Consider the following 27,949-nt stretch of genomic DNA (forward strand, 5'->3'; position numbering starts at 1 on the left):
GGTTTTTTATTTCACCTTGTTTGTGATTATGTGAATAGACCTTGTGTCTGTTTTTGTTTTTGTTCTTTAGTTTTTATCAGTGATTCATGACTTAGAAATATTTTTCTATGTAGGAAAGTGTCCTCCATCTCCATCACACCAAACTGCTTTAGTTTGTATTTAGAGCTAAGAGGTTGTGCCCTCATAAATGTTCCTGAGTTCAAACCTGGTCTCTGCTCTTAAAATATTAGAGGTGTCCGTGAGGAGATAAGTCAGTGGGGAGCGACCAGCTGAGGCAGCAGCTACTCACACTGATAAAAAATAGTGTCTGTCTCTATGCGCGCACCATCTTTACACCAACAACTTTAACCATAACAATGGCATTTGCATGAATACCAGTAATAAAATATCAAAAACTAGTACCTTAGCTAATGAAATACATTTATTGTGGTGGGATTTAAAGAGAACAGCAAATCAAAGAAATAAAAAAAATGAATTGATGCTGAATGTAAAAACTTTTCAGTGAATAATTTATTGAAATGTTTTGTTAGATTGATTTTTATGACCATTTACACTTTGACAAAGACATTTTATTAAGTCCTTGCATAACACTTTAAAATGATAAAGTGTCCTTCTTTGAACATTTTTCTTAACTACACCCCAATATACCTGTGATAAACGTCTTTGAAGATTATGTTGGATATACTGTACAGTAGGTATCATGGATAGGTATGCAGCAAGCTGTGATGACTGATGTTGTAGTGATGACATCACCCTTGAAAGCCTGCTATTGGCTTATTTGATGCTTGAAGGGAGGACATGTCCATATTTCACAACATTGCGCTGAGCAATGACAAATCACTAGTTTAAAGTGACTTCATGTTATTTATATATGTTTTTTTTTAACTTGTTTAGGTCAATTGAAAAGTTTTACATGTACCTATATGACTTGGTCAGATCTGAACACCTATGATGAACCCATGATGTGTGGAAAAACTGTTTATTTATACAACGAAACACACTTATCATATTGACAAGACAACAGACAAGTGATAAAAATAACTCTCCTGGCCACTTAAATATTGTTCTTTAAGTCAGTGTCTCTGGAATAATGTTGAGGGTTCAGAGGTCGAGGACGAAGCGGTCCACCTTCATCATGTACGCTGGTTTCAGATACCGCTGCAGTTCACTTTTCTTCAGCCACATTAAGGGAGAGTCTGGGGCTGCGGGGGGGCCACTGTCTGACACAATGGCCTTGAAGAAGAACACCTTTGTTCCCACTGAGCTCTCTGTCCGTGCAGCTTTGGGCAGTTTGTACTTGTACACTCCGCAGGGGGCGTTGCTGAGGAAAGTCGCCTTGAAACCAGCTGGTGTGGGAGGAGAACAAGCTGTGAGTTCAAGCAGCTGGAGACAACCAGTGGGCGTCAGTGCATATGTTCCTAAACTTTATACAATTGTGCAAAATATATGAAGCTACAGTTGTATTTTTTCATATTCATCTGAGTGTTCAACTGCTGTACTTAAGTGTTATATTACCCCACCATACTGTCCCTTATTCTCTTCCATGACAACACTTTTCTCAATTAAGTTTTAATCTAATCTCGTGTCATCTGAATCCCATGGTCCCAGTTGGCTCAACATGCCATGTTAGACTTCAACCCCCACTCAGTCCAGCTATATTAAAAATGGATCAACTCCTGCTACAGTTAAGACACTTCAAATAAAACCATCCACCTAATGGCATACGTTAATGTCAAGTGGAAAGTCTTTATGGGGAGTGATTGATTGAGTTGTCACATTAATAGTTCATGAGCAATGTTGTGAAACAGTTTAAGATATTCACTCACTGGTTTTATATAAATGCTCAGGAGCTTAAAGGCTTCGCTCCACTATGTGTAAAAAAAAAAAAAAATCTAATTTTACAGCTGATGTTAAATATCTTGTTTGAGTGATCACAACCAGTTCACTGGACATAATACTAGTCCCAGCTGTGACCTCTGACCTTTAACTTCCTCCCTCTGTGTCTCAATAATTCACGAACCAAAGCCATCAAAGGTGGAGACGACACACTGGATGTAACCACTGGAATCATTTGGTCTAAACAATGCTGTGTATCTACATGAGCTGCAGGTTGGAGGTTTGAGGCTTGTTTGTCCCTCTTGTTGTCGATAATATAGATGATTGTGCTTTAATACCACAGAGCTGTTGAAGTGAAATCAAACTTTAATGGCCCATGGAACAAAAGTGGGTCATTACAGCAAAGAGAGATTAGGATGTAGATACAGTAAGACTGCAGCAAATGAAGCGTGTTGACAATAATGCTACCTATAACAGGGGATACTTATTGAATGGATATTACCATACCTTGCATGCTGCCCTTCGCAATGATTTGGGGGTTAACTGAAGTGTATTAGAACCAATAATAACTACAAATCCTCCCTCAAAAAGTTTGGTTTTTCCCTATTTTGTGATTACAATTACTGTTCAATTAAAAAAAAAAAGAAGAAGAAGCTAGAAACAACTTCAAATTCAAGGTAGGGCAGAAAAGAACATTATTTATCTTAAAGCATCAAATATTTGTCAGTTCCATTATAGATGTATTTTAGGTGCCATTATTGCATTGGTTAAATTAATAAGAAAATAATGCACTGACACCTGACAATGTCATAATATACTCTATATGATATGGAAAACTGTGGATGTTAAGTTATTTTACAGATAGTGTTACTGCTGAATGCAGCATGTTTTATTAAAAAGTAGACTTTAACATTTAGTAACAACAGTTGAAGGAAACATACAGACCTCCTTCTTTGGTTAAGTTTCCAGCAATTTAGTTTTGCCTTTTTTCTTTCGTTTTTTTTTGGTTTTTTTTAAGTTGGGTGACTTGTTAAGTCTTGTAAAGCTCAAATTTAAAGCAGCATAATGTCAGATATCCTGTAGTTTTAGTCAAGCTTCTAAAAGGCTGAATCATACACTGCATAGTTTTTATTGGACACTGAGCAATACCCCTGATAAAATCATGGGTGATAATGTTCAAAACTATTTCAAAAAAAGAAAAACGAAATCCTCCTTATACATCCAATTTTTCTCAATTTGCTCTATGGATTTGACAGGTATCAAGAAATCTGAACAGTGGCCCTTTTAAATTGTTCTTCTTTTATGAGGGATGGCCTGTATAGCTACTATTGTCTTTCATTGTAACAGTCTGGTGCAGCTGGCAATTTCTATTTTTGTGAAGTATGAACTGCATTTGCTGATGCACCACTGAAATATGGCCCTATTATGAAAACTTGTGTGCAGGCTTTAAATAAGTTTGAATAAAGCCTCTATGGGTTAAATGTAGCATTATGCATATATTTACATACAATCACATGGGGGCTTTATAAACCTGACATCAGCCAGTGTCATCCTCCTCTTCACACCACAAAAGAAAAAACACACCTGCTGTTATGCTCTCCTCACATTTGTTAGTGTAAATTAATTCCAAGTCAAACCGAATACCAGAGCTCATAAAAGATGTGAAGTCTGCTGTTGATTTTAGGACAACATGCTCACTGATTGCAGCATGTTTCTTTTATTATTAATGTCATGACTCTTTGAGGTTTTCCTTAATAATTCTATGAGCTACAGACAATTTGCTTCATTATAAGTCAATAAACATACGTGGAGGATATTATATCCACCTCCCTGTTCAATCAAATATACTTGATATGATAACATACAATCACTACTGTCCAAAGACCACACATTTTGTCCTATAAAAAGATATTCCAACGATACTGTACAAAATACAAAACACATGTTTTTTTTATTCAAATTTTCATGAGCTAAAATAAAAGCTCTAAGATTTTTTCTATGCACAAGAGGCGATTTTGTTCACACATGTTTAAATGTGTGTTAGTGAGCACTTCTCCTGTGCCACCATCATCCATCCACCTGACAGGTACGGCCGATCAAGATGCTGATTACACAGCATGGTTATTGCACAGGTGCGCCTCAGGCCGGTCACAATAAAACCAACTTTAAAAAGTGTGGTTATAATAAAAGACATTTATTAGATACTGAACTATGGATTATTGATGACTTTGGCTGCAGATGTGTATTTTTGGGGAAATGAGCCAGCCAGTAATGCACTGCAAAATCTCTAGATACTGGAAGGAAGTGGACCATGCAGATCCATGTATGCAAGCCATGCAAGAACTGGGATGTTTTCAGCTGCTAGGAATTGTGTAGAAATCCTTGCAAGAGGGGGGTTGTGCATTATCAAGCTGCAACAGAGGTAGATGAATAGCTCTCGTCACAGTATTCAAATTACATCAACATAAAACACACCTGTGTTTGTCTTCCGTAGATTCTGCCTACCCATACAATAACCCCACGACCACCATGAGGCACTTTGTTCACAATGTTGATATTAACAAACCGCTCACCCACGCCACACTGCACATGCTGTGTGCCATCTGCCCAGTGCAGGAAGACTGGGATTCATCTGTGAAAGTGCCAGACGCCATCAAAGCTGAGCATTTACTCATTCAAGTTGGTTATGATGACAAACTGCACGCAGGTCAAGAAAGGTGAGGACGACAAGCATCGGATGATGAGCTTCCCTGAGACAGATTCTAGCAGTTTGTGCACAGATTGTTTGGTTGTACTGTCTGGGTGGCTGCTGTCAATGATGACAATGTTGCAGGGGAAGAAATCTGATATATAGATGTGTTGTTGTGACCACACATTACTGCCAGAGGGCTTATGGTAGCGTAGTGAAATGAGCATTCATTTTATGGGCAACAGCTCTGATGGACATTAAACATGCCTAATGCACATGAGCTCATAACGTGCAACATGTGTTGTGCTACGCTGTGCGACTAAACTGCACATTAGTTTTACTGCTGGTCACAGTGAAAGTGGCCTTCGACTGTGACCAGCCTGAGGCACACCTGTGCAATAATCACACTGTGTAATCAGCATCTTGATCGGCCGCACCTGTCAGGTGGATGGATGATCTAAAGCAACGCAGCTTTAAACACATTTAGGCCTTGTCCATACGAGCCCGGGTATTTTTGAAACCGGAGTTTTGCTTCGCGTCCACACCAGTGGTGTAATAAAAACACTCCGTACACACGCAACCGTGAAATCCGCTACCAAGTGACGCAATGCACGTGTGGAAGGCTGTTTTAACCAATCAAAATACAGTGGAAACCGCTTGGATCAAAAGGCTTGGGACGGAATCATTTCTATACAAATGCTGTTTAAATAATTCGTTATCAAGAAATCCGCTTATAGTGTTCATTTTTGGTCATTTTATGGATGTAAACATGCGCAAAAACCATTTCAAAACTACGTGTTATTATAGCTTTATTTCACAGACTCCAAGTCCAACAATTAGCCTAAATATTAATTAATTTAATAAAAATGTGTAGCCTATTTATTTTATTTTCGGCGGTGTCCCTTTGACGTGCACTGCTGCAGCAGCCTGCACATGTTGCTGTGCTGTGTCTTGACTCTTGTGCTGTGTGTTGTTGTGCGCTGTGTTGTTGTGCTGTGTGCGTCACCTGGCTGCTGAGCCACATGACTGTCTGTCGGTGCGGCGCAACTCTTTATCACAGGCTGTTGTGTTGTCTGTCAAAACATGGATGAATGAAACATCATATCCACTTTATATCGACCGCGGACGTCACGGATATTTTCGGCTTTTGGCTCGTTCCTCATCTCCGGATAGGCTCTTTATATCACTGCATGACAGCAGCGCGACCCCCCCTCCCGTCGTACCCGGGACATAGGCTATTGCCTGTTCATTCATGAAAATCATCCCGAAAAACTCTCAATCAAACAAGGTGGGGAATAAGAAACTGCAGCGCTACTGTAGTACTTCTGTAATTTTAAAAACACACCGGCAGCGGCCTCCGCTGATCTGTAGCGTCACTGTTACTGTAAATGATGCTGTGTGGAAAACCAGCTGTGGTCTGTGATTGAGGGTGAGTTTGGAGCTGACAAGAGGATCGCCCTGACGACCGTTTCGTTATATTTTTCTCATCGAAAAACTATACAAATAGCCTAGCATTTAGATGATGTAAAAAAATAAAAAATAAAAATAAAAAGTGATAAAACTCCACTTTGTCACCTCCATTTTTGCGAGCTCACCTGCAAACCGCTGCAAACAACCTCTGCGAGCTGGCAGTGTTTACATCAGCACGTGTGCAGCTATGACGTAAACGAGTAAAACAATCACGGTTGCAGTGTCCACACGCACCCGGTGAAACCAACCCCGGCCGAAAACCCCACCCTGGACTCCGGTTTCAAAAAACCACGGTTTCAGGGTTCCAAAAGCACGGTTGCATGTGGACAGGACATACAACCGGGAACATATGTTCACGGTTTCAAAAATACCCGGGCTCGTGTGGACTAGGCATTAGACACTTACACAGCCAGTGTGTGGAAAAGGTGTTAGATCTGTTTTTATTTAAAAAATTAAGAATGGAAAAAGTGTAGTTTTACTTTTGTTCAGTATATTTATGTTAAATCAGCCTGAAACTGAAGGCTGAACTGAAGGATTTGTGGGATTCAAAAATTTCTATTTTGGTAATTACAGTAAATACGGGGATTTTAGATTTCTTCCTGACTACAGCTACAGAAAACGAGCCTTGGAAAAACCTGAGCTGTTACATTTAGGTGCAACATTTTATTGAAGGGATAGTTCAACATTTTGGCAAAATGGCCCATTGCCATAATCCCTATAGTCATAGCAGTAGGTTCGTTACCTTTACGGTAATTGTCTGTGCGAAATATTTTTAGAACGGCCAAGCGGAGCGGCGAGCTGCTCAGAACTACGCTACGGAGGCTCATGGGATTTCTTGGTTTCCCTCATCGAACTCATCAAATACACAATCCAAAAACTCCAAAACGCTCTAGTGGACAAGTTGTGACCTGCACATTCACCACGCTATGAGATAATAACGGAACATTACGAGACGGAGTTCAAGGTAAATTCATGTAAAACCGCTGATGCACATTCCTGTTGAGGGCAGTTTTCCGGCAAACAGTCTCTGCATTTGCCTCGAAAACAACTTGGTCTTGTAACGTTCCGTTATTATCTCATAGCGTGGTGAATGTGCAAGTCACAACTTGTCCACCAGAGCGTTTTGGAGTTGTTGGATTGTGTATTTGATGAGTTTGATGAGGGAAACCAAGAAATCCCATGAGCCTCGCCGCTCCGCTCGGCCGTTCTTAAAACAGCTCGCACCGACAAATAAAGGTAACGAACCTACTGCTATGACTATAGGGATTATGGCAATGGGCCAATTTGCCAAAATGTCGAACTATCCCTTTAAGTTATTAAATGTATTTCTTATTTAAATGTGGCTCCGCGTTGAGGATCAAAACAAGCAAAAATATCATTAATTTCTTTCAGTAATTTGACAGAGTTCACAGAAAAAACACAGACAAACTCAAATAGAACCAAGCAAAAAATATCAGCAGCTTCATTCACACTTGTTCATGTTACCTGGCAGGGATGCAAGGGCTCTCTCAGCCGTCTGTCGCAGTGTCTCTCCCTCCTGCCACTGAGTCTGAGGCAGCAGCCACAGCTTTGTGTTGCCGACCTGCTGCTCAGCCAGAAGAACCAGCGAGTCGGCGAGGCAGCGTTCCACTGAGGTCAAGTCCTTATCCACATCAGCTAAACAGGAGGCAAGAGGCAGAATCGTCAGCTGCTTCACAGCAGTGATGTCTCCCTGTGACTGTTGAACAAAATTTACACAAACTTTTGAAATGTCACAGGGAGTAAAAGGCAAATTGGAAATGTTGGAGCAAATAGATTTTCTGAATGTCAGAAAAACATTGGAATCCTACGGAAAGCAACACAAGTCTGTTCCCTCACTGGTGATTTACTTTAAACTGAGCTGTGTGACAGGCCTACAGATTATCCAGTTTTCTTTCCCCTCTGATAACTGATGGAGCAAGACAAAAGGATGCACACTTTAATATATCAGCCAACATTTGCAGCGATATCTTCAAGCACATTTATAACATTTAAGTGCATTTTCATCATGTGCATGTGTTCTGGTTCACATTTTAATGAATAAGCGGGACATTTCGTGATTTTCTTGCTGACCTCTGAACCTCGGTGATGGCTGGAAGTTTTTCAGCCTCTGCTCCCAGGAGTCTTCCAGGTCCTGAGCCAACACAATATCCTGGTTCTTGTCATCCTCCTCTTGATCAAAGTCGTAGTCGTCCGCCTTCATGCGACTCATCCTCTCAGCGTCCTCCAGCAGCCGCAGCTCGTGGTTCGACAGCATGCTTTTCTCCAGCTCCATCTGAAATGGGCAGGGCAGGTCTCCATGTCAAACTGCAGGACATTTTTCAATTTGGAAATTCTCGCTGGGTGTCATTTGATTATTGTGGTGGAAAAATATGGCTGACATTGACCCATTTTCCCTCCACATATCCTGGCTCAGCATTAAACTGTGACAGCTGATGTCACAACATGTAAAATAACAGAGGGTGTCAGCATAGATGGCTTACTGCAACATATTACAGAAAAACATGGAGAAAATGAGTATCCTCGTAATCCTATTTTTCATCATTATTACTGTAAAAGTCAATCAAAAGCAAATAAACAAATAAGATGTTACTATAATGACTCTTAATAAAAGTTTTTTTCAAACATATCCAGTTGGTCTCAATGTGAGACAGTCATATTTGTCTTTTATTATTGATTTAAATAGGCCTAAAGGTATTTAAAATTGGTATATTTCATCCACTTCTCCATATTTACATCATCCCTGTGATGATATAACCCCTTGCCCACCCAAAATGCTATAAATGATTTATTTTGTCAAGATATAATTATGATAAAAGTGATAAACTGGAATGAGTGCACTGCAGCCTCCTCAGATATTCAGTGAAGTGAATCACTGGTGAGATGGTCAGCTGGAAGTCCTCAAGGGCCATGTGTGCCCCCTACTTTAACTGGCAGTCTCATTATATCCACAACCAATACATGAGAGCAGGGAGTATTCACTGATTATAATCAATTGATGGATTACCATTTTGATAATTCATTAAGTCTCCAAAGTAAAGTTTAAAGTAAATAGGCCTAAATGCCAAATAAGTGCCAAAAAACTCAATGGCATCAGCCTCTGAAATACAAATGTGGACATAATGTAGTTTCCTAGTTGTCTTTGGCTTGGCTTTAAGTCCTATGAATGACATTAGCCTACTCTCTGTGAGACCAAGACACAGTGTTAGTTCACAAACGAGCACAAAGTTAAAGTAAAACTCAAAATTTCACTAGATAGATAGATAGATAGAGAATACTTTATTCATCCCTAGCAGGAAAATTCAAGATCAGGGTCACAAGATAAAATGGAGGACTGATGGAGGACTGGTCACAGTAGAGCAGATGTGTGACAGATGTGCATTGGGAATTGGGGTTAGCTGTAAACAATCCTACCGGTTTTCAGTAGTTTCTATGATATTTTTTGTGGATTAATCCACACTTCGGTCGCATTTTTTTTCTGTTTTATTTCTTCTTCCAGTTTAACACATTTGCTCCGCCATAGCTTTGAAGTAAATGGCTCATTACATGCTCTCCTTTCATCATAACAAACGCACCTGCTGCATCATCGCGCTGAACTGCTGCTCTATGGGGCTCCTGTCCGCTGAGATGACCGGCAGCCTCTGCAGACACACCGCCGCCACCAGAGTCCACGGAGAACTCGCTTTTTCCGTCACACTTTTCGTCTGCGAGACCGCCCGACAAAGAGGAGTGCTGGAAAACTGACGAAACCCCGTGTTCCCAAACGCTGTCCTGCTAAAACAAGACAGAAATTGTAACATGGGTCGACTCGCCATCCTTCCACACGGCGCAGCCATTTTCTTCTGCTGCGTTCATGGTATGTGGGAAATATTGTAGCTGTCAGAGTCACCGTTGAAAACAAGCGATTTAGATTTTCAAACACGTCATTCCCGCGACGACACCAGAAAACAAAAAAAGTTCACTCTTATATCTAATGGAAAGTTTCCTCTTGTTATTTCTCAGAAGATTGAGATATTGAGGTTTACACGAGGACATCAAGTGGATGTTTATGTCTCTTCTTTTATTCTTACGAGGGTTACGGAAGTCCTTGAAAGCATCATTTTCCAAATACTACCCACAATCCTGTGTAGAAAAACGAATAATCCACTCCGAGAAAAGTGGGGTACAATTAAATAAATGCGCTTTAAATAAATACAAATACATTATTATACATACTGTCAATTTGTATTATAATATATTTTTTGTACAAGTCATATTTTACGAGTAATTTTAGAGGCAAAAACAAGTATTAGCTATCGTATCAGTGATGCTGTTGTGACTCTACCACCCCTCAAAAGATAAAGCTTTTAGTGGTCTAGTGAGGAAGTGAAGTATCCTCAATGTCACGTTTGTTGTGTAGTAAGGAGCTCAATGTCTGACTGTTTATAAACGTTTCAATCATGTTTAAGTTAAATTGTATATTATTTAGTTCTGTGAGTAACGTATGTCGACAGCTGGCTGCTGGTCTAAATGCAAGTGGAGGCTCCCTGTAAGTGTTTATTTGTCATGTTTTAACGGTGCTCCTGTTAGCCAAGGGCTAGTTGTGTTACAATTGACGGTTACGCAGCTTTGTCTTTAATTGTGCATCATGTCCAGAGCAGAAGTTTCTTTTAATGAACTTCTGTCTGTCTGTGTAGATGTGGAGGCGGCGGCCTGCAAAGAACATTTTGTTGCAGTGCAGTCAGACTTGCGCAGAGCGCAACAACCACCACCGACTCAAAGAAAACCTCCGAAGACTTCAGGTCAGATTTCCGCTGTTTATACACATGCAGTCTAATCATTTGCTATAGTAGAATAATCCCCATGACATAATTATTTCTAAACCCGCAGCCATTTCCCTCCATTGCCTGGTCAGGACAGTCCGCTGAGCTGGGGCGGAAAGACGTTTGACGAGCTGCCAATCCTTCACATTAAAGCCACATACAATAAGTGAGTAGAAACTGCACAACATCTTATCCACATACAACATTTAAAACATAATCAAATCTGTTATAGTAATAAAAAACACATACATTGAAATTGAAATGAAAAGTATACATTGATTTTATTTTCACTAATTGATAGTTTCTGTTAAGCTGAAAGCAAGGAGGTAAAAACAAGTACTAGATGTTCATTTGAGAGCCTAATGGCCACTGAGTTGAGTAGACACAGATTTGTTGGACATAACTCAAACCAGGAGAAGCTGTTTTGAATTATGCACAAGTCCTCCAGAGGACAGCCTTCTCATTAGCAGGTATATGATGCAGATCAGATCAGTTAAAGGGGGAAATGCAGCCTGACATCAGGATGACAGAGTATGAAATATCCCTTTGAGAATTCAAAAACCAATCTTGCCAATCAGTTGTGAGACAGTGACCCAGTAAATTGCGCTGTCCTGTTTCAGCACACACTTCCAGCTGACAGACAACGCGGGGCAGTCAATGGTCAGGACGTCCTGCGGAACCGAAGGCTTCAAGAACATCAAGAAGTCGACACCCATCGCTGCTCAGACTGCAGGCATCTCTGCTGCTAAGGTAACACACTCATAACTTACCGTGAGACAGCAGCCAAGAGGTCCAGTGTCTTTCTCAAGGACACCAGGATAACAAGCACATGACTGGCGGGGCTTTTTGTCTTTTGTGTTCAAGGACAGTCTTGTCCTAATTGTGAGAACACCTTGTTATTTCAGCCCCCGCTGCTTCTCTGCTCTGTTAAACAACATGTAGTGTCTGAATTTTAAATGTGTGTTGTAAATTAGCTGCCCTCTCTCAGGACTCTGACAAACTGGAGCAGTCGGTGTTAAAAAGCTTGTTTAGAAGACTGCTCGCAGACAGAGTTAAGGTCACACTGTTTTTTTTCATTGTGGCAAACACACTGGAGAAATTAAGTTTGATTATCAGGCTGTCTTTGTCTTGTATATTGTCAAGTGGTGAAAAAAATCTGACCTTTAAACTATTGATTCAACCTGTTGTGTTGTATATAAAACAATGAGAAGACGTTTTACAAGATTTGGTTCCTTGCTATTTGTTGCAATTAAAGAAAGTCTCCAACCTCAAGCTATTGGGCACCACCGACTATAATACAGACCTGCAGCAAATGAGCATTTTCTCATAAAATGATTAATTGAAATAATGAAAATCAGAGAACACAATTCCTTAAAGCCCCAGGCCATGTGTCGAAAAGCTAGTACTCTGTCCCTAACCAGAAGACTTTCAGCTCTGGATCTGACGAAATGGATGCAAAACATTAATTCTCAATGTCTCTTCTCCTGAACAGAAAGCCACAGCGAAGGGAGTCACATTTGTCCGTGTTGTGGTCAAAGGTCTTGGTCCTGGACGTCTGGTGAGAATTTAAAATTACTGCTTGCATTATTAAATATGCATATCTGCTAACCCTAAAACAGTATCATTAAATTATTTATTTTAAACCTTTTCCAATAACTTGGAAATCTTGGTTCTTTGTTCCAGTACAACTTACTCCTCCATTATTTTGAAATTGATTTATCTAAATTATTCTTTTCATTTAAGTATTAAGTCCACAAACCAAAAGAGAGATTTTCCAGTTCTCAGTCCAACATTTTTAGAGAGTTTGTTTTGGTTGTCCAGCAGTAAAAAAAAAACACAGATACATAAATCCTCACTCTTCCTTTTTTTGGTTTGGTTTTATCTTTCTAAACAAGCACAGGAAAGTTTAAAAGGGGAACAGTGGAATCACGACACAACAGGATTGAAGTGGAGCATGCATGTTTTCCATCTTTGTGTTTTTAATAGTGGGGAAGCAAAAATAAACCTGTCTTTGTGAGAGGAAATAAGCCCTCTTCTTCATGTCAGACTTGTTACAATGAGGGTAATTTAAGGTTGTTTAGAGAGTCACAAACATCGTGATCTGCTCTCGTTAGTTTTGCTAATGAATGAATGCATTTATCTCTGTTGCGCAGTCTGCAATCAAAGGCTTGACAATGGGAGGCCTGGAGGTGGTATCGATCACAGACAGCACCCCCGTACCACACAATGGATGTCGCCCTCGCAAAGCCAGAAGGATGTGATCCCCACAACCCAAGAGTGCACTGTTGCACTGTTGTAATATGCTAATAAAGTGTTTTATTGTATAACTTTCTTGCCTCCAAGCTGATATAATGTCATACATTTGTGGAAATAATAGCAGAATATGTTATTAATGAGCAGAGAGCAGCTGTGTCACTGTGTTGACACATGAATAAAAACGTAAAGTCTCACTGCAGGCGCTCAGACTGATGTTTACAGACAACACTGACTGATGGAGGAAGATTAAAAAGCGCAAGGTTTCACATCAGCAACACTGCACTCGTCATCCTAGCCATGGGGACTAAAACCTTGAATCTGGACATATTAGACCACCAACAACACACACACACCTCTGAACAAATGAGGCAAATTCAGCCTTCTGGTATGAGCAAAGTTCTCTTTATATTTTACATTAGACAGCCAAACATCTGCTTAATAAATACAACAGTGTAAAGCTCTGGGGCAAAAGCATTTACAGATGAGTCCAGTATGAGAAACATTAAAATGGGAACATTAGATAAGGGACAAACATGCACCAAACTGTCATCTGCATTTGAAATGGACAAAATGACCCTCTAACTGGTCAGTCATCAACAGAGCAGACTTTCTGTCCAGCTCTTACTTTTTTGGATGATGTACAGTATGATATACATTAAATATAATCATAGCTAGCTGCACTATTTTAACCTTTGAAATTGAAGTAACTTGTCACATTCAAAATCTATCTATTATTAATCATTTCCATCTTGAATAGAAACTCTGTGACCTTACATGAGCTGATATTCAGTGCAAATCTTCACAGACAAGCTCCTTTGGTTTGACTGTGATTAATCAGCTTTAACATATTGATTGAACCCTAATTTATACAGCGCTGATATGAAAAGAACAGGATTTTTGGAAGTGATAAATTGCAACAGAGTCAACCTAATGTAGCAAGTTACTGTTAAAGCGGTGACTCACAAAGCAGGGCAGCACTGTGCAAAGGAAATATTGGTTCTACAGTACAGAGATATAGGACCGAGCCAAAGATCCATGGTGACGGCACCGAATCCGAACTGCACTGACACATAGACTGACAATAAGTCACTGCACTCTCACATGCACATACTTCATTTAATATTAACACCTTTTATAGACTAGTGCACACATAAAGATAATGTCTGACTCCCTGTCACAATTGGTTCCTGGAGCCACTGTACAAGCAATTTATCCTTTTAACCCTCTCTGAACCACACAGCAGCAGTTGCACAGGAGCCATGTTGTAGTCCTCATGACTTTTGACCTCCAACATCTAATCAGTTCAAATAAAAGATTTTCAATTTCCCTCAAGGCCTCACTGAGATGGTGCGTTCACAAGAATGGGACAAATGGACAAACAACTAGGAACACATAATGCCTTGGGCTGTTGAGGTGTTACATTTAATGAGGCCTTCTATATTCTTGTTTTGTCAGCATAGCAGCTGCTTTTCTGCAATATCGAAGCAGAAACGGTGCTGCTGCTGCTACACAAGATATGAAAAACAGAAAATAAATAAACCTTGTGTTGTATTTTAAAATATACTATACACAAGGACTAATCTGTAATTTTCCAACCAAAGAATCCACAGGTGTAAACACAAGGTTGGAGATGCTCTGTAAATGGAAATGAGCTCTGATTAGGCTGTAGCCTCCTGCTGGGATGTGAATTCATACACCTGTCAATCTGGCGCGGGCGCTTTTGTTCATATTTGGATTCAAAGATTTAGCCTCTAATCTTAACTCTAATCAGCCATACAGCCGAGGTGCCCAGTGTATGTATCCAGGGATTTAGCCACTTCCCAAACAGATTTTTGTTGCTGATTGTTGTTCTTTACATCAGTGCTGCTGAAGTGTTTATGAGCAACACATTACATCCCAACCAGCTCCAGGCCTGCTGCTCTTAAACTTAAAACTGAAGTAGAAAAAAAGTGCAGTACAGAAAATAGAGATTTTATACGCACTAGCTATACAAAAATACATTGCTTTATTTCAATTGGCAATTAAGTCCTTGCTTTACATAAACATCTAAACTCAGGCAAGGGTCAAATTGCCAAAGTAAGATATCATAGAGTCCCAAACAACAGGTCTGGGATCACAGCTCCCGTCGCAGCTTTCCCATCCTAACTTCCCTCGTCTTTGGGTCACCTAACATCAGTCACACATTCGACAACACACATTAATAAAACAGAACATGAGCATGAAAAGAGCAATGCTGAGTCCAAACAACTGCAAACATACAGTACATTCAAAAAATGTTCAGACCCCTACACTTTTTTTCATGCTTGGTTATGATGCAGACTCATCCTGGATTTCTTCCTCTGCAACATAACAAAATGTGAAATAAACTGAACACTTTCTAAATGCACTGTAAATAACAAGATGGATTATATCACCATAAATACATTACTACAAGCATGACACAGCAAAAACAACACCAGGACAGCTGAAAGATGATTTAAAAAAAAAGCTTTGATGCTTTTAGGGACCTGGGAATCCTTTTCAGCAGGACTAGAAGAGCAGTGATGGGGTGGGGCTACACAAAACAATGGTTTACTAATGACTTTATCAGGCCCCCTCATACTTTCCCATGGCTTTTTGATGATATGTTCCTTCTTTGTTAAGTTAGATGCAGTGGGGCTGACACACATCATATGACATCACTCATGGTCTTTACAGCAGCAAATTTACAACTGGAGAAAAGACAACAGAGTCGACATCTACAGTGACTGTGGCGGCATTTCACACGCCAGCGCTGACTTTCTTTCAGATTCTTCCAGACCATTACAGTGGCCAGAGCACCACTGGAGAAGATTGTCAGTCAGAATCCTTTCCGCATGGGTTAAAGTGAACATAGTGAATAAGTTCTCAACAGCTAGTGTTGATGTTGCCTTGACAAAGGCACTTTAACCACAGACTGTCCCAGGATAGCAGCCTTGGAGACTGTGGTGAGTGTGTTTCTAGTGTAAAGGAGGGCAGGGCAGAATAAGAATTACGGACAGAGGAGCTCTGCATTTGATATAACTCGGGCATTTCAAGACTTTTGAATATTGCACTTTGAAAGAGACCGATGCAACGTGGTAGTTGAAGAGTGATAGTGCAAACAGCCCTCTGATTAGGAACCAGTAGAGGGGAAATAAGTTGGCACTGCGAGGTAAGTGCAGGAGTGGATTTAGTGAACTGGGGGAGTATCCCAGAAGCCCCTGCTGAGGCGACTGGACTTTTCTATTACACTGCATCACTTCCCCTGGAGGTTGCTGAGCTCCATGTCTTCCTTGCGACGTTTCTGTTGCGTGAACAGGGAGCTGAAGGGGTAGAGTTTGGCTTTGGCCGGGTAGCGCTGGCCAGCAATGTCCACCTCATAGTCCCCACGGTTGATGAAGTCTGGGGTGATGGGTGTGGGAAGCCCCTCTAGGCCTGGCGGCGGAGACACGAAGCCGAGGCAGACGTGGCGCTCCAGGGTGTAGCTGTAGGCGCTGCTGGTGGTCGTCCCAGCCAGCTGATTGTTACGGTAGATGGGCTCCCCCCACCACGGCCACAGGTCCAGCTCAGTGTCGTGATCCTCTAGGACCAGCATAACAAACCGCCGAAACACGCCGTCCTGGCGCTGCTGCAGCAATGCCTCGCGACCAAGGAAATCTGTGTCCTGATGGAGTAAGGACAGGACAGAGGAGAGGAAAAAGAGAAGATTGTGGAAGGAAGAGCGTGGGAAATTAACAAAATGACAGTGAGAGGAAGTAAAAGAAGAGGAGAGATAAACAGGGGAGCACCATTAGGAGCCAGACTATCAGTAACATATACAGACATGTATATGTTAAAGACATGATAAAGACATGGACTCTGCTGATGGCAACTCATCTGTAAGACCAGTTTTACACTTAGGGCTGCATCATTAATATTTTGCTGACATGGAAGAATAAAGCAGCCACTGTTTTTTTTTAAATGTAAAGATGCTGAATTTTTCCATTGCCAGTGTAAAGTGCCACCTGTTGTGCCTGCAGGTGGAGTGTGTTATGAAATGTTATTCTATATGCTGTCAAACCCATATGTTGAAGGTTTGAGTAAAGTAAAGTATGGCACAGAGCCTGTCGCTCTGCTCCGCTCTCATCTTTTAGTAAAAAGTAAAAACTCCAGTAAAACTTAATCAAGACAAGAAAGCATCATCTGCAATTATAGAGTAAATAGATGGCAACATATTACATGAAAAATCTCAGAGAAACCATGGTAACAGTAAAAACTAAAGTTTTTTTTGTGTTTGATGTGTTTGCACAGCTGCACCGAGAACGGACCTTGTCAAACTTCACCCTGAACTCTCGTCCACACTCCAGCGGGGTGGTGAACGCGTCGAGGTCCTGACCCCAGAAGGCAAAGAACTTCTCTATCCGGAGGCTGCGCAGCGCGTAGTACCCTGCGTTACGAACGCCGTACTTCTGACCCACTGACATCACTTCGTTGTACACATGCAGCGCATACTGTGGGGAGAAGTGGAAAACATTAACGTTGGACATGATGCATAGAGTTTGCAATGGCACTCTAAAAGCTAACAGCCTGTAGGATGATAAGTAGAAAATGACTGTGTGTGTGCACGCAGGTCACACACCTCGATGGGGATGTAAAGCATGAAGCCTGGTTCTCCAGTGTGAGTCATGCTCATCACTCTGATCCCGTTGGCATACCCCACACTCATCTCCTGTAAACACACACACGGATACACATAGGGTCAGTTAACATTCCTACTAATGTGTGGATAATAATTGAGCATCAACACATCCATACTTCCCTCTCTCTACAACAATTGGTAGAAACTTAAGAGCTCCTGTTCTGCTACAACGTCAGCTACTTTACCTTTAAAAAGCAATTAATCACTACTATTAATTCTGTACCAATGTTACTGTAACTAGCCTTTGTTGCCTACCTTACAAAACATGGAGGGGAAGTGGTCGGGGGTCATGGAAACATACGACAGCTCAGCCAAAACATCCATCGCACGGGGTCCGATAAGATTTAAAGCTGTGGGTGAAAGGTCATCAGATGAACAGAACTCAGCCTAGGTCATTATTTCATGTTTCCTGACAACCACTGCTGATACATTAACTCACAATTACACTGTCCACTCAAAGCATTTGTATTCATTAACTATCCTGTTTTAAAAAACTGCTCGAGAAGTCATTGGTGACAATCAAGAGTTCCATATGTGCATATCAATAAGGATAAAAAGTATTCATCATTAGCTGGTTTAGGTAGTGACATGCTTCGAAATTGCCGGGCTAGTTTTTCATCTGTACATAATAAATGGAGGCCTAATCAAGGCTAATGCTGTTCACATTTTCAGACTGTTAGGGTAATTACATTAGAGATATTCAAATTAGATTTTGGATGTGTGATTAATCCACTTGGTCCCACTTGTTTCTGATTTTATACACACCAAAACCCAAATCAGGTCAGCGAAATAACTGGGTAGGGAGCAGAAAATTGGATGAGTGCCGGTGCTTTGCTTCCACTGTGCAGTATTGTGTGAGCAGTAGATGGCAGCATCACAGCAGGACAGTGGTGCTGTTTGCTTACCTGTGTACTTCCAGCTGACATCCTCTAGGTGGAGGTGTGGGTCATTGGGCATGTGTTTCTTGATCCAGGACCAACAGTGGACCTGCTGGTCTGTCGGGGAGATGATGAAAAAGCTGGACAGGGGACACAAATGTGAGTTAGCCTCAAAGGGTCTTTATAAACTGCATTGTCTATAGCGTTACTCGAGAAGTGTTTCAAACCTGTTCTTGCTGAGGCGGACCACACTGCAGTCATTCTCATACCCTCCCCTCTCATTCAACATGCCGGTATGGACGATGTGTCCAACAGGAACATCCAGGTCATTGGCACACAGATGTTGCAGCAGCTCCAGGGCCTGGTCTCCTGTGGACTGGGACACGAGGACAAACCAGAGGGTTTAACTCAGGAAACACATGCCCATGCTTATGCAGTTTCCTGTGCTATGTGATCTGGTGTTGATTAACCCTGGTTGACCAGAGTGCATCGTGACTCACAGTCAGCTCAAACTTGGTGAAGGAGGACATGTCGATGACACAGACAGCCTCTTTGCTGCATTTCACTTCTGCCCCAACGATATCAAACCAGTCTGGTTTGTAGAAGGTCTTACTCTGGTCCAGAGACAGCAGATCTACAAACACATAGTATATGATACGTTTTTTAAAATGAAGCATGCTTTAATGAAAATATAGCTCATCCTGTGCTGAGCAGGACTGATAAACTAAGTTTTTACACCACATGATTTAATTCATTATACTTAATTAGATTCAAATTTCCCAATTACTACTATGAAATCTAAAATAACTGAGCTCTTAAAATTCTTTATAGAGCTTGTGAGCAGCCTTTTCCATTTGAAACATCCCATATCTGTCAATGAGAAAATGCAGAACAGTGTTTTAGGCTAATTTTGCCAATCTAGCAGCATGTGAATTCACATTTTGAACATTTACTGCCAGACAGGAGGGACTTTTTCATAATGGAAATCTGGTTTCTCTTAAGCACCCAGGATTTTAAGACCTACTTCTGGCTAGGACTACTGCTGCTGCTGTTAAAACTGATAGACTCACACAGATTTAACAGCTGCCACCTGCAAAATACTGGTAAAACATTATTTTAGGTTTAAATTTTACTGGTGCTCTGATATCAGTGATATCAGATATCAGACCCGCACCTACTGTACTGGACACTTCTGTTCTTCAAATAATGAAATAAAAAAAGCATCATGAACAACTTCCTGTACCTTTCCCTGGAGGAACAAAATATTTGGGTCTTTCAAAGCCATGTTTCTCCATCCAGCGTGCTCCCTGGGTGTCCAGACGGTCATACAGAGGGCTGGTCCTTAGCTGACGCCCAGTCTGAAAATCCCAGCGAGGAACCTTGAGTTCGTACAGCAGCGCTGGACACAAACAAGGAAACACAAACTTAATCATACTAGGATAAACTGAAGAATTACATATAGTACATTGATTCGATAATCAGCCTTTAAGGTTTAGTAAATATACATAATGATAACTGAATAAATGTTAACTGTCATGCAGCCGATCCGCTCCTACAAATGTAATCACCAAATGTCCTGTCCAGTGAAAAAACTGAACCGAACTGCTTTTCCCTTGGCATGACCTTTGATGTGAATGGCAGGTAATTAAAGGGATAGTTCACCCAAAATTCAAATTTCACTCATTATCTACTCACCCTCATGTTGACTAAGAGCTGTGAGAATTTTTAGAGTCCTCCATGCCTTCTCTGAGTTACGGGGGGGGTTCGTGCAGCCGTATTTGTCCATATAATGGTTGTGAATGGGGCTCACTTTTCTTCGTTCAAAAAGACACACCAAAAAACATCCAAATACCTCCACACTGCTCGTCTGTAATGTCCCTCTTGTATTGAAGCCCCAACATGAGAAATTGTTCCGCCGGTCAGTGCAAATCACGCGAGATTTGCACTGACACAGGAAGAGCAGTGAACTGAGACACTGGGAGCTTCCGCTACAAACAAGCTTAAAATATAGACTTACGGGGCGTCGCGTGGCGTAGTGGTTAGAGCAGGCGCCCCATGTATAGAGGCACAGTCCTCGCTGCAGTCGGCCCTGGTTCGAGTCCCGCGTCGGGCGCCATTTACTGCGTGTCATCCCCCCTCTCTCTACCTCCCCGTTTCCTGTCTGTCTCAACTGTACTATCCATAAAGGCATAAATGCCCAAAAATATATACTTTAAAAAAAAAAAATAGACTTACCGGTATTTGATTTTTTTCGGAACAATTTCTCATGTCGGGGCTTCAATACCAGAGGGACATTACAGACGAGCAGTATGGAGGTATTTGGATGTTTTTGGTGTGTCTTTTTGGACAAAGAAAAGTGAGCCCCATTCACAACCATTATATGGACAAATACTGCTACGCGGACCCCCCCGTAACTCAGAGAAGGCACGGAGGACTCTGAAAATTCTCCCAGCCCTTAGTCGACATGAGAGTGAGTAGATAATGAGTGAAATTTGAATTTTGGGTGAACCATCCCTTTAATTAGCTAATTAGACTTGAGAGAAGGGGTCAGTGATTGAATGTGTTATTTTTGTTACATCTTAACTAACCTGTCATATGGTTATGATATTTCAACAGTGGCACTTTTCTTCACCAATAAAGCACCAAATTGACAAGAGTTTTGTACTCACGCATAACTTCCATTACTCTGTGTCTCAGGAAGGTTCGGCTGCTCTGCAGATTTCCAAAACGTTTGACGTCAAGTGGCCAGACATTGGCAGTGGGGTAACCATAGGTCATCCACTCGGCCAGGTACCTACACAACAAAATCAGACAAACATGCCATTTGTGCCTAATGCAATAAAACACATCATAAGCATAATGCTGTCATTATGAAACTGGGCTACATAATGTTTTCAAAATGCTCTGCAGTTCACTTGGTAAAATCTGTTTTTGCATATCGGTATCGGTTATTATTGGAAATCAGAAATTAAGGTGTTGGACAATATCGGATATCGGCAAATTTCCATTATTGGACATCCTTATTTGTTTTTGTCCACAGAAATACCACAGGCCTGCCGCAAATACACTTATTCCCATGCTTACTTGCCAGCTCCTCCAGCAAAAGCCAGCCCAGAAGAGTTCATCCCTGCCAGCACATAGTAGCCAGAGACACCCGGGGTCTCCCCCATTAGACAGCGCATATCAGGGGTGAAGGACTCCGGACAGTTGACCAGCTGGTGGATCTCGGCCGACTCTAGTCCAGGCATTCGCCTCAGCAGAGCACTGAGCATGGGCTCTGGAAGAAAGACAGGAAGGATTATTTTCTTGAAATTCCCTAAAAGATGTATTGCATCTTCGGATCCGTTAGTCTCATCTAGTGGTCAACTCAAGGCAACTGAAGGCCCCTCTTTACTGTGTCTCACATTAATGAAAAACACTGAAGTCAGTGAGCCGGTGCATATTCTCATTTGCCCAGGTCATAGTATTTCAAAGGAGGTTAAATCAAAAGCAACTGGACTTAGTTATTTGTCTGTTTTTGAAACGTCTTCCTAGACAAATAACTAAGTCCAGTTGCTTTCGATTAAAAAAAAACTGAAGTCAGTGCTTTTCAGCAACCACCACCCTACCCAAACCTTACGCTACAAGAGCGGCACCCTCTTCCTATGTCATGCTATAAACAGTCAAAGCAGGTTTTCTTTCATGAGAGTCAACCCGGTGGCAACAATGTAAAGTGCAGTCACGGAAGAGAGCAACAGTTTCGACTTCTCTCAGATTTGATCCCAGAGTTGTAACTCTGGTGGTCTAAAACATTTCATTAGTACACATTCATAAAATACAATATAAATAACAGTAATGACAACTGTAGAATGACCCACATAAGATCTGCTATAGGTCAGGGTTGGATGGTCATGTCGTGTCACGCAGCATGAGAAATCTCAAATTACAAGAGCAGGCCAAGACCAAAGGACAGGTGTGAGTCTGTATAGAGTTGTACTTTCAACTGAGTCCAAGGTAGGACGTTTCTTACAGCTGAAGTCCCATTAAAAGCACCGTATAGAATTTCAAAGCCTGCATGCAGGGCAGACGAAGAGGTTTTTGTCTTCTCACACTATCTACACACTTGGGTGGTAAAATAAAGGAAAACAAATAAATGAGAAGAGAAAAAATAATCCTCTGTAGCCCCAGTCGATTCTGACGTTGTGTCAAGATGACAAGAGGAAGAGATCAAAGTGACTTTTCAAACCAAGGAATGGGGAAAGGGAGCTTCAGTCACAAACACTTCTTCTACACAGCGAGATGTGATCCCGTTACCCATCTCCCCTTGTTTCCCTCTTATTATGTCCTCCTACCCCTCCCTCTCCTTTTTACCAAAATGGTCCCAGTCCTCCTGCATGTTCTGGATCTCCAGCTGGTTGCGGCCCTCAGTGAAGATGGGTTTAGGGTTCTTTTCAAAACCCCCTGACAGAAAGCCTCCCTGCCACGTCCGTGCATATATCCTGCCATCCATATCGATTACCACTAGAGACAGAACACAAGTCAGTTAGATCAGCCTCTCTGAGTTTGTATGTAGCCAACCTGCAACCTAATGTAATGGATATTATCGTGTAAAAAAAAACTTTCCTTTGAAAATAATAATGATTTTCCATTTTCATCAGATAACACAGGCAGTCAAGTGGCTTCAATAATAGGCAATTAATTCAATTAAAGCAGAAGTAAGCAGAATATTTAAATAGTTATATCTTCCGACAGCAATCACTTATATAGAGTGTTTGGTCTGAAACACGGGTCTGTCAGTCACTCTGCTCTGCTGTAAGCTGAGGAGAAAACTTTCCTTGTATCTTACAACCTTTGTCCAATGAGGAGAGAGAACGGCATAAAGGGGCGGTCCTCTCTGTGTGTGCAGCCAAGGGATGCGCGTGCATGTGGTGACGTAGGGACGAGGGCGGAGACTGCTAACTCCATCCGCTGACAGGAAGTTAGCCAAAACGACCGGATCGCTTACTTCTGCTTTAACTTAACAATAAATTACATCTGATTTATGTGTACAATAATGTATATTTAAAGTGTGAGACCTGGTGTGTTGGGCGGAAGTGGGTCCTGGAGAGGTTTGGTGAGGAGGTAGAAGTGTTCACAGCCATGAAGAGGAACTGACACCTTTGTCTCACTGGCCTGGCCCAGCTCGTAAGCCCACTGAAGCAGACACAGACAAAGCAAATATGTATATGTATGTCTCCATCTAAGAAGACAGGTTTAAAATTAAAATAGGATTTGCTATTAACAGGAAGACTCAAACTCAACACTAGGGTCAAAAGTTCACTTCAGCTGGCACCATTTAACTGGCAACTGGCTCACCTACTGTCATAACAATGAATAAATTCCCTCCATGTTTGTTCTCTCGTCGTTTAGTAATTTAGTCAACTATTAGTGTAATGTTGGTAAAAATGTAGCTGTCCATTAAATCAACATAGAAATTAAGATCATTCTTAAATGCTCACAGTGGGTTTCCCTCACAAACTCTGATTAAGGTTGGTACTGGGACTTGTTGATGCTAATATGTATCCCACACATTCCCATGCCAGTGTTTACCTGTCCAGCACAGTTGACAAAATATTCACACTCAATGGAACCCCGGTCAGTCTCCACCGCCATCACGTGACCCTTCTCCACCAGCACCTGCTGAACACTGGTTCGCTCCAGGATCTGAACCCCTGGACAGGAGGAAAAACACAAGGAGATGTGATGTGAAGAGGAAGCAGGCAGGACAAGGATGGAAGAAGGGGATGATAACGAAGCGGGGGATGAGCACAGCAGAGGGAATCAGTAACTGTGAGATGGGTTGAGGTCTATCAAATATTATATTATTATTATATTAATATTATATTAAATACCATAGTCCATTTAGAGGTACAGGGTATTGTTTTAATGTGCCATATTTATATTTATCTATTGATTTACTGATTATCTATTTATTACTTTGTGCACTTAACTCTGTTTTTATCATGTACTGTATTGGGTGTATGTTGTGTTTTTATGTCAGTGTGTGAAGCCCACTGAAACAAATCCCAATCAACAATGTTGTTGACATGGCAATAAATTATTGAAACTTGAAACTTGAAACAAAGCCAGCTTTTTAATTTGAGTCACCTTGTCCAGCAGCAGCCACAGCCAGGGCATGGTTAACTTCAGGAGGAGATACCACTGCATCTGCAGGGAGGTGGAGCGCCCCTACCAGGTCGTGAATGTTAACAAGAGGGTGGAGCTTGGCCACCTCCTTAGGTTTAATGATGTTACAGCTGATCCCCATTACCCTGAGAATAGACAATAAAAGACACATGCTTAATGTTATTATTAAAGGCCTGCATATCTAACCTGGTTGCATACCTTATTTTAACCTTTGAGCAAATAAGAAGTGTGGTAACTTGAGTATTACTTATCAAGACAACTAACAACTTAATCAATTCCCATGAATCATAGGGTGAAGATGATATGGACGCTAAGTACATGTATGGTTTCTACCAGTAATAAAACAGCACAGTCCAAGAATAAAACTCATTTGACTTGTTAATACCACCACATTGCACATCCTGGAGCGACCAAGACCGAGGCAAGACATCCAGTGCTGGACTTGAATTAGTGTTCTCCCTGGGCAACTTGGCCAGTTTTCTCTCTTGCTTTTTCTGACGGTAAAAAACTCATGAAATCGGCTAATTCCTGACACTGTTGTAGTTTAATGACAGAAGTAAATGCCAGTAACTACGACAGAAAGTCTTGTTTGGTTCCTTCAAAGTTAAGAAGAGAAATTAATCAAGAAATCCAGTGCTGAACTTGAACAGGTGCTCTCCCGTAGCAACTTGGCCAGTTTTGCACAGAAATGAGAGTAAAATCCTGTGTCTATCTATGTAAAGCTGACTCATCCACATGAATTAGGATAGGCTTGATTTCTGCCTGAGGTATCTATGCAATACTGACTTAAGGTTTTGTGGTCTTACTTTAGTCGGGATGCCAGACGCTTCAGAGAGATGAAGCGATCCTGATTTTGAGCCAGACACAAAGATCCTGTCTTCACATAGCCTGAAATACATAACACACACACCAAATCCCACATCATGTAGTAACTCCACAGGTATAAAAGCACTCAGGTTTACTACAGGTGGCACAGCAGATGGATGCATGTGCCAGGCACCACTACAGAAGGAGTTTTACAGCTCTGCTAGAGCAATAAACACTGAAATTACATGTTATGCAGTGGTGCCATGTTTGTTTCACTGTAGTAATATAGTAGATTAAATACAACTACTGTACATCTGTGTGAAAGGAAATCAGCTAAAAGTGGCCCACCTGTTTTGATCCCCGTCTCCTCTTCCAGCTGCTGGTAAAGACTATTGGAGTAGTTGGCCATTTGACATTCAATGGTAATAGGCTTGGCCACACTGACAATGCCAGCACATAGTCTGGTCGTTCCTGCACCAAGTCTGCCAACAGGATAACAGGTTTATTGATTATCTACAGTTTCCTAAGATAAAGACTGCCTTATTCCATTGGCAAGGTCAGGAAGGGCAGCTTTATATGAACAGCACATTTCATAAACTAAGGTAATTAAAATGCTTTGTAGAGCTATAATATAAACATAGTAAAGAGATTTACTATCTATCTACTACAACACTGGGACTAATCGTGTATCTTTAAGTTTAAGAGCTTTTTAGCAATCCAAACCCTCATCATGGACCACCCCCTTAAAACTGCAAACACCCCTATACCATGAAATCTCACATTCATCTCACCTGCCCTGCTCCAGCAGCACAATATCAGTCCAGCCCAGTTTGGCCAGGTGGTAAGCTACTGATGTTCCCACAATACCTCCTCCACAGATCACCACTCGGGCCTGGCTGGGCAATGGCAGCGGCTGGGAGTCTCCACTGACAGCCATGCATTGGGGTGAGGTCCAGATGCCTCTGCCAGCCGACCTGTAGCCCGTGTGGGGAAGCAGCAGCCTGGGCAGCAGGACAGGGGACAGAGCCCTGGAGCTCCGCACACAGCTGCACATAGCTGTGCTTTCTAAAAAACCAAATGCACACACAAAAAAGGCACAGCTTCACATGCAGGTCGTGTATTCACAATTCAAGGTTACTACAGTATGAGTTAATCTGTCACCACTGCAAATGCCTACTACCTGCCTCTGTATAAGGTTACACGAGGGTGCAGTGTTATTCTGCTGTAGTTTTTAGGATGCCACGAATAGTATTCCGCAGGTTGTTGTGTTTAGCTTGGCTCATGCAGGATGACATTAAACGCAATATTTAATATACATGGGGTAATGAGCACGGGCCTGGGAGCAGACAAGGTTAACGTGCAACAGTCCTTCAGCTGTCACAATTATATTTCACACTGTTAGTAGCTTTCCAGCATCGCCTGAGTTGTAACGTTACCTTTAGCACAATTTGTTAGCTTTAGCTTACAGTACGTTAAATTATCCAGGGAAATGTTGCTTGGATATAAATGTCTTCAGATGGCTTACAAGTCATCATAGTTTCGTTAACGTTTCCCGACATTTTCAGCCTTGTGAGCTCCTAGTTTCACAGTTTAGCATTACAGACAGTGTAACTAGCGACAGTAGCTTAGGCTATCGAGAGGCTAGCTCCTGTTGATAAATTTAGCTGCACCAGTCGCTAAACCTTAACGGTGCTCAGAAAGTTTTCTCTCTGTCGCTTCTTCCGTAGTTTATGACGGTGAAAAACTCACGAAATCGGCCGAGTCCTGACGCTGTTGTAGTTTAATGACAGATGTAAATGGCAGTAACTGGGTGATACGACAGAAAGTCTTGTTTGGGTGGCAGTTCGTCCAATGTCAAACTATCTTCTACAATAAGTCGCGTTTCCGGTTTGAACCTTCACAATTAAGGCCCGAATAAAAAACATTGTTGTGCTCCAACACGGCATAAAGGTGTATTTGATGTTTTAGGATTAATGACAGATATATAATTTCAGCGGTTCATACTTTGAATCAAATTTGACACATTTTAAATTTGATTTAAAATACTAAATTCAAAAATAGACATTATTGGTCCTAATTAGCCTAAGTTGTAGGCACTGACTATTGTTCAGTGTTTAAAACAAAATGTAGGCCTATTGATTTTACTCTGTGTAAGAATTTTAGATGTATGTGGGAAATGCAATGATACTGAATATTATGTGCAGACAGGCAAGTAAAGGAGTGGCCACTGAGTGGCGCTAAAAAGCCCTTTTGCTATGGAAATAATTGCTGTACTGTGTGCAAGACTGAAGTGTTGAAACTTGGGTGAATAATAATAGTCCAGGCAATTTAGCTCATTTTTCACCCAAAA

The 27,949-nt window shown here is 41.4% G+C and overlaps 3 protein-coding genes across 3 annotated transcripts; 1 reads left to right on the plus strand and 2 right to left on the minus strand.

Annotated features, from left to right (window-relative positions):
- Window positions 1–965: 965 nt before the first annotated feature.
- On the minus strand, window positions 966–9,876 carry mrpl46 (mitochondrial ribosomal protein L46). The gene is made up of 4 exons (XM_085766873.1): window positions 9,589–9,876; window positions 8,087–8,288; window positions 7,481–7,651; window positions 966–1,346 (listed from the first exon to the last, which is right to left on the minus strand). The coding sequence occupies exons 1-4, from the start codon at window positions 9,847–9,849 to the stop codon at window positions 1,102–1,104; spliced, it is 879 nt and encodes a 292-aa protein (XP_085622999.1). The 5' UTR covers window positions 9,850–9,876; the 3' UTR covers window positions 966–1,101.
- A 473-nt stretch (window positions 9,877–10,349) lies between these two features.
- mrps11 (mitochondrial ribosomal protein S11) lies at window positions 10,350–13,142 on the plus strand. The gene is made up of 6 exons (XM_085766898.1): window positions 10,350–10,541; window positions 10,690–10,794; window positions 10,883–10,981; window positions 11,436–11,565; window positions 12,308–12,373; window positions 12,969–13,142. The coding sequence occupies exons 1-6, from the start codon at window positions 10,453–10,455 to the stop codon at window positions 13,074–13,076; spliced, it is 597 nt and encodes a 198-aa protein (XP_085623024.1). The 5' UTR covers window positions 10,350–10,452; the 3' UTR covers window positions 13,077–13,142.
- Window positions 13,143–15,057: 1,915 nt separating this feature from the next.
- On the minus strand, window positions 15,058–27,463 carry pdpr (pyruvate dehydrogenase phosphatase regulatory subunit). The gene is made up of 18 exons (XM_085766886.1): window positions 27,349–27,463; window positions 26,391–26,664; window positions 25,948–26,081; window positions 25,599–25,680; window positions 24,754–24,917; window positions 24,196–24,317; window positions 23,682–23,799; window positions 22,978–23,127; window positions 21,712–21,904; window positions 21,297–21,421; window positions 19,871–20,026; window positions 19,128–19,261; window positions 18,855–19,003; window positions 18,655–18,767; window positions 18,005–18,099; window positions 17,690–17,779; window positions 17,379–17,561; window positions 15,058–16,735 (listed from the first exon to the last, which is right to left on the minus strand). The coding sequence occupies exons 2-18, from the start codon at window positions 26,651–26,653 to the stop codon at window positions 16,328–16,330; spliced, it is 2,679 nt and encodes an 892-aa protein (XP_085623012.1). The 5' UTR covers window positions 26,654–26,664; window positions 27,349–27,463; the 3' UTR covers window positions 15,058–16,327.
- Window positions 27,464–27,949: the final 486 nt, after the last annotated feature.

This window comes from Trachurus japonicus, chromosome 3 (genome assembly GCF_045865225.1).
Source record: "Trachurus japonicus isolate A0001 chromosome 3, Traja_1.0".
NCBI classification, from domain to species: Eukaryota; Metazoa; Chordata; class Actinopteri; order Carangiformes; family Carangidae; genus Trachurus; species Trachurus japonicus.

What these genes read in the sequence shown, in the direction of transcription:
- mrpl46 (XM_085766873.1), bottom strand. Translation starts at nt 9,849, where the DNA reads ATGGCTGCGCCGTGTGGAAGGATGGCGAGTCGACCCATGTTACAATTT. An exon ending in TCAGCGCGATGATGCAGCAG is followed by an intron (nt 8,289 to 9,588) that starts GTGCGTTTGTTA and finishes TGCCCATTTCAG; the next exon opens with ATGGAGCTGGAGAAAAGCAT. An exon ending in GCCATCACCGAGGTTCAGAG is followed by an intron (nt 7,652 to 8,086) that starts GTCAGCAAGAAA and finishes CCTCCTGTTTAG; the next exon opens with CTGATGTGGATAAGGACTTG.
- mrps11 (XM_085766898.1), top strand. Translation starts at nt 10,453, where the DNA reads ATGTTTAAGTTAAATTGTATATTATTTAGTTCTGTGAGTAACGTATGT. An exon ending in AATGCAAGTGGAGGCTCCCT is followed by an intron (nt 10,542 to 10,689) that starts GTAAGTGTTTAT and finishes CTGTCTGTGTAG; the next exon opens with ATGTGGAGGCGGCGGCCTGC. An exon ending in AAAACCTCCGAAGACTTCAG is followed by an intron (nt 10,795 to 10,882) that starts GTCAGATTTCCG and finishes CTAAACCCGCAG; the next exon opens with CCATTTCCCTCCATTGCCTG.
- pdpr (XM_085766886.1), bottom strand. Translation starts at nt 26,653, where the DNA reads ATGTGCAGCTGTGTGCGGAGCTCCAGGGCTCTGTCCCCTGTCCTGCTG. An exon ending in TTTGCTGGAGGAGCTGGCAA is followed by an intron (nt 21,422 to 21,711) that starts GTAAGCATGGGA and finishes TTTGTTGTGTAG; the next exon opens with GTACCTGGCCGAGTGGATGA. An exon ending in TCACCAAGTTTGAGCTGACT is followed by an intron (nt 19,004 to 19,127) that starts GTGAGTCACGAT and finishes CTCGTGTCCCAG; the next exon opens with TCCACAGGAGACCAGGCCCT.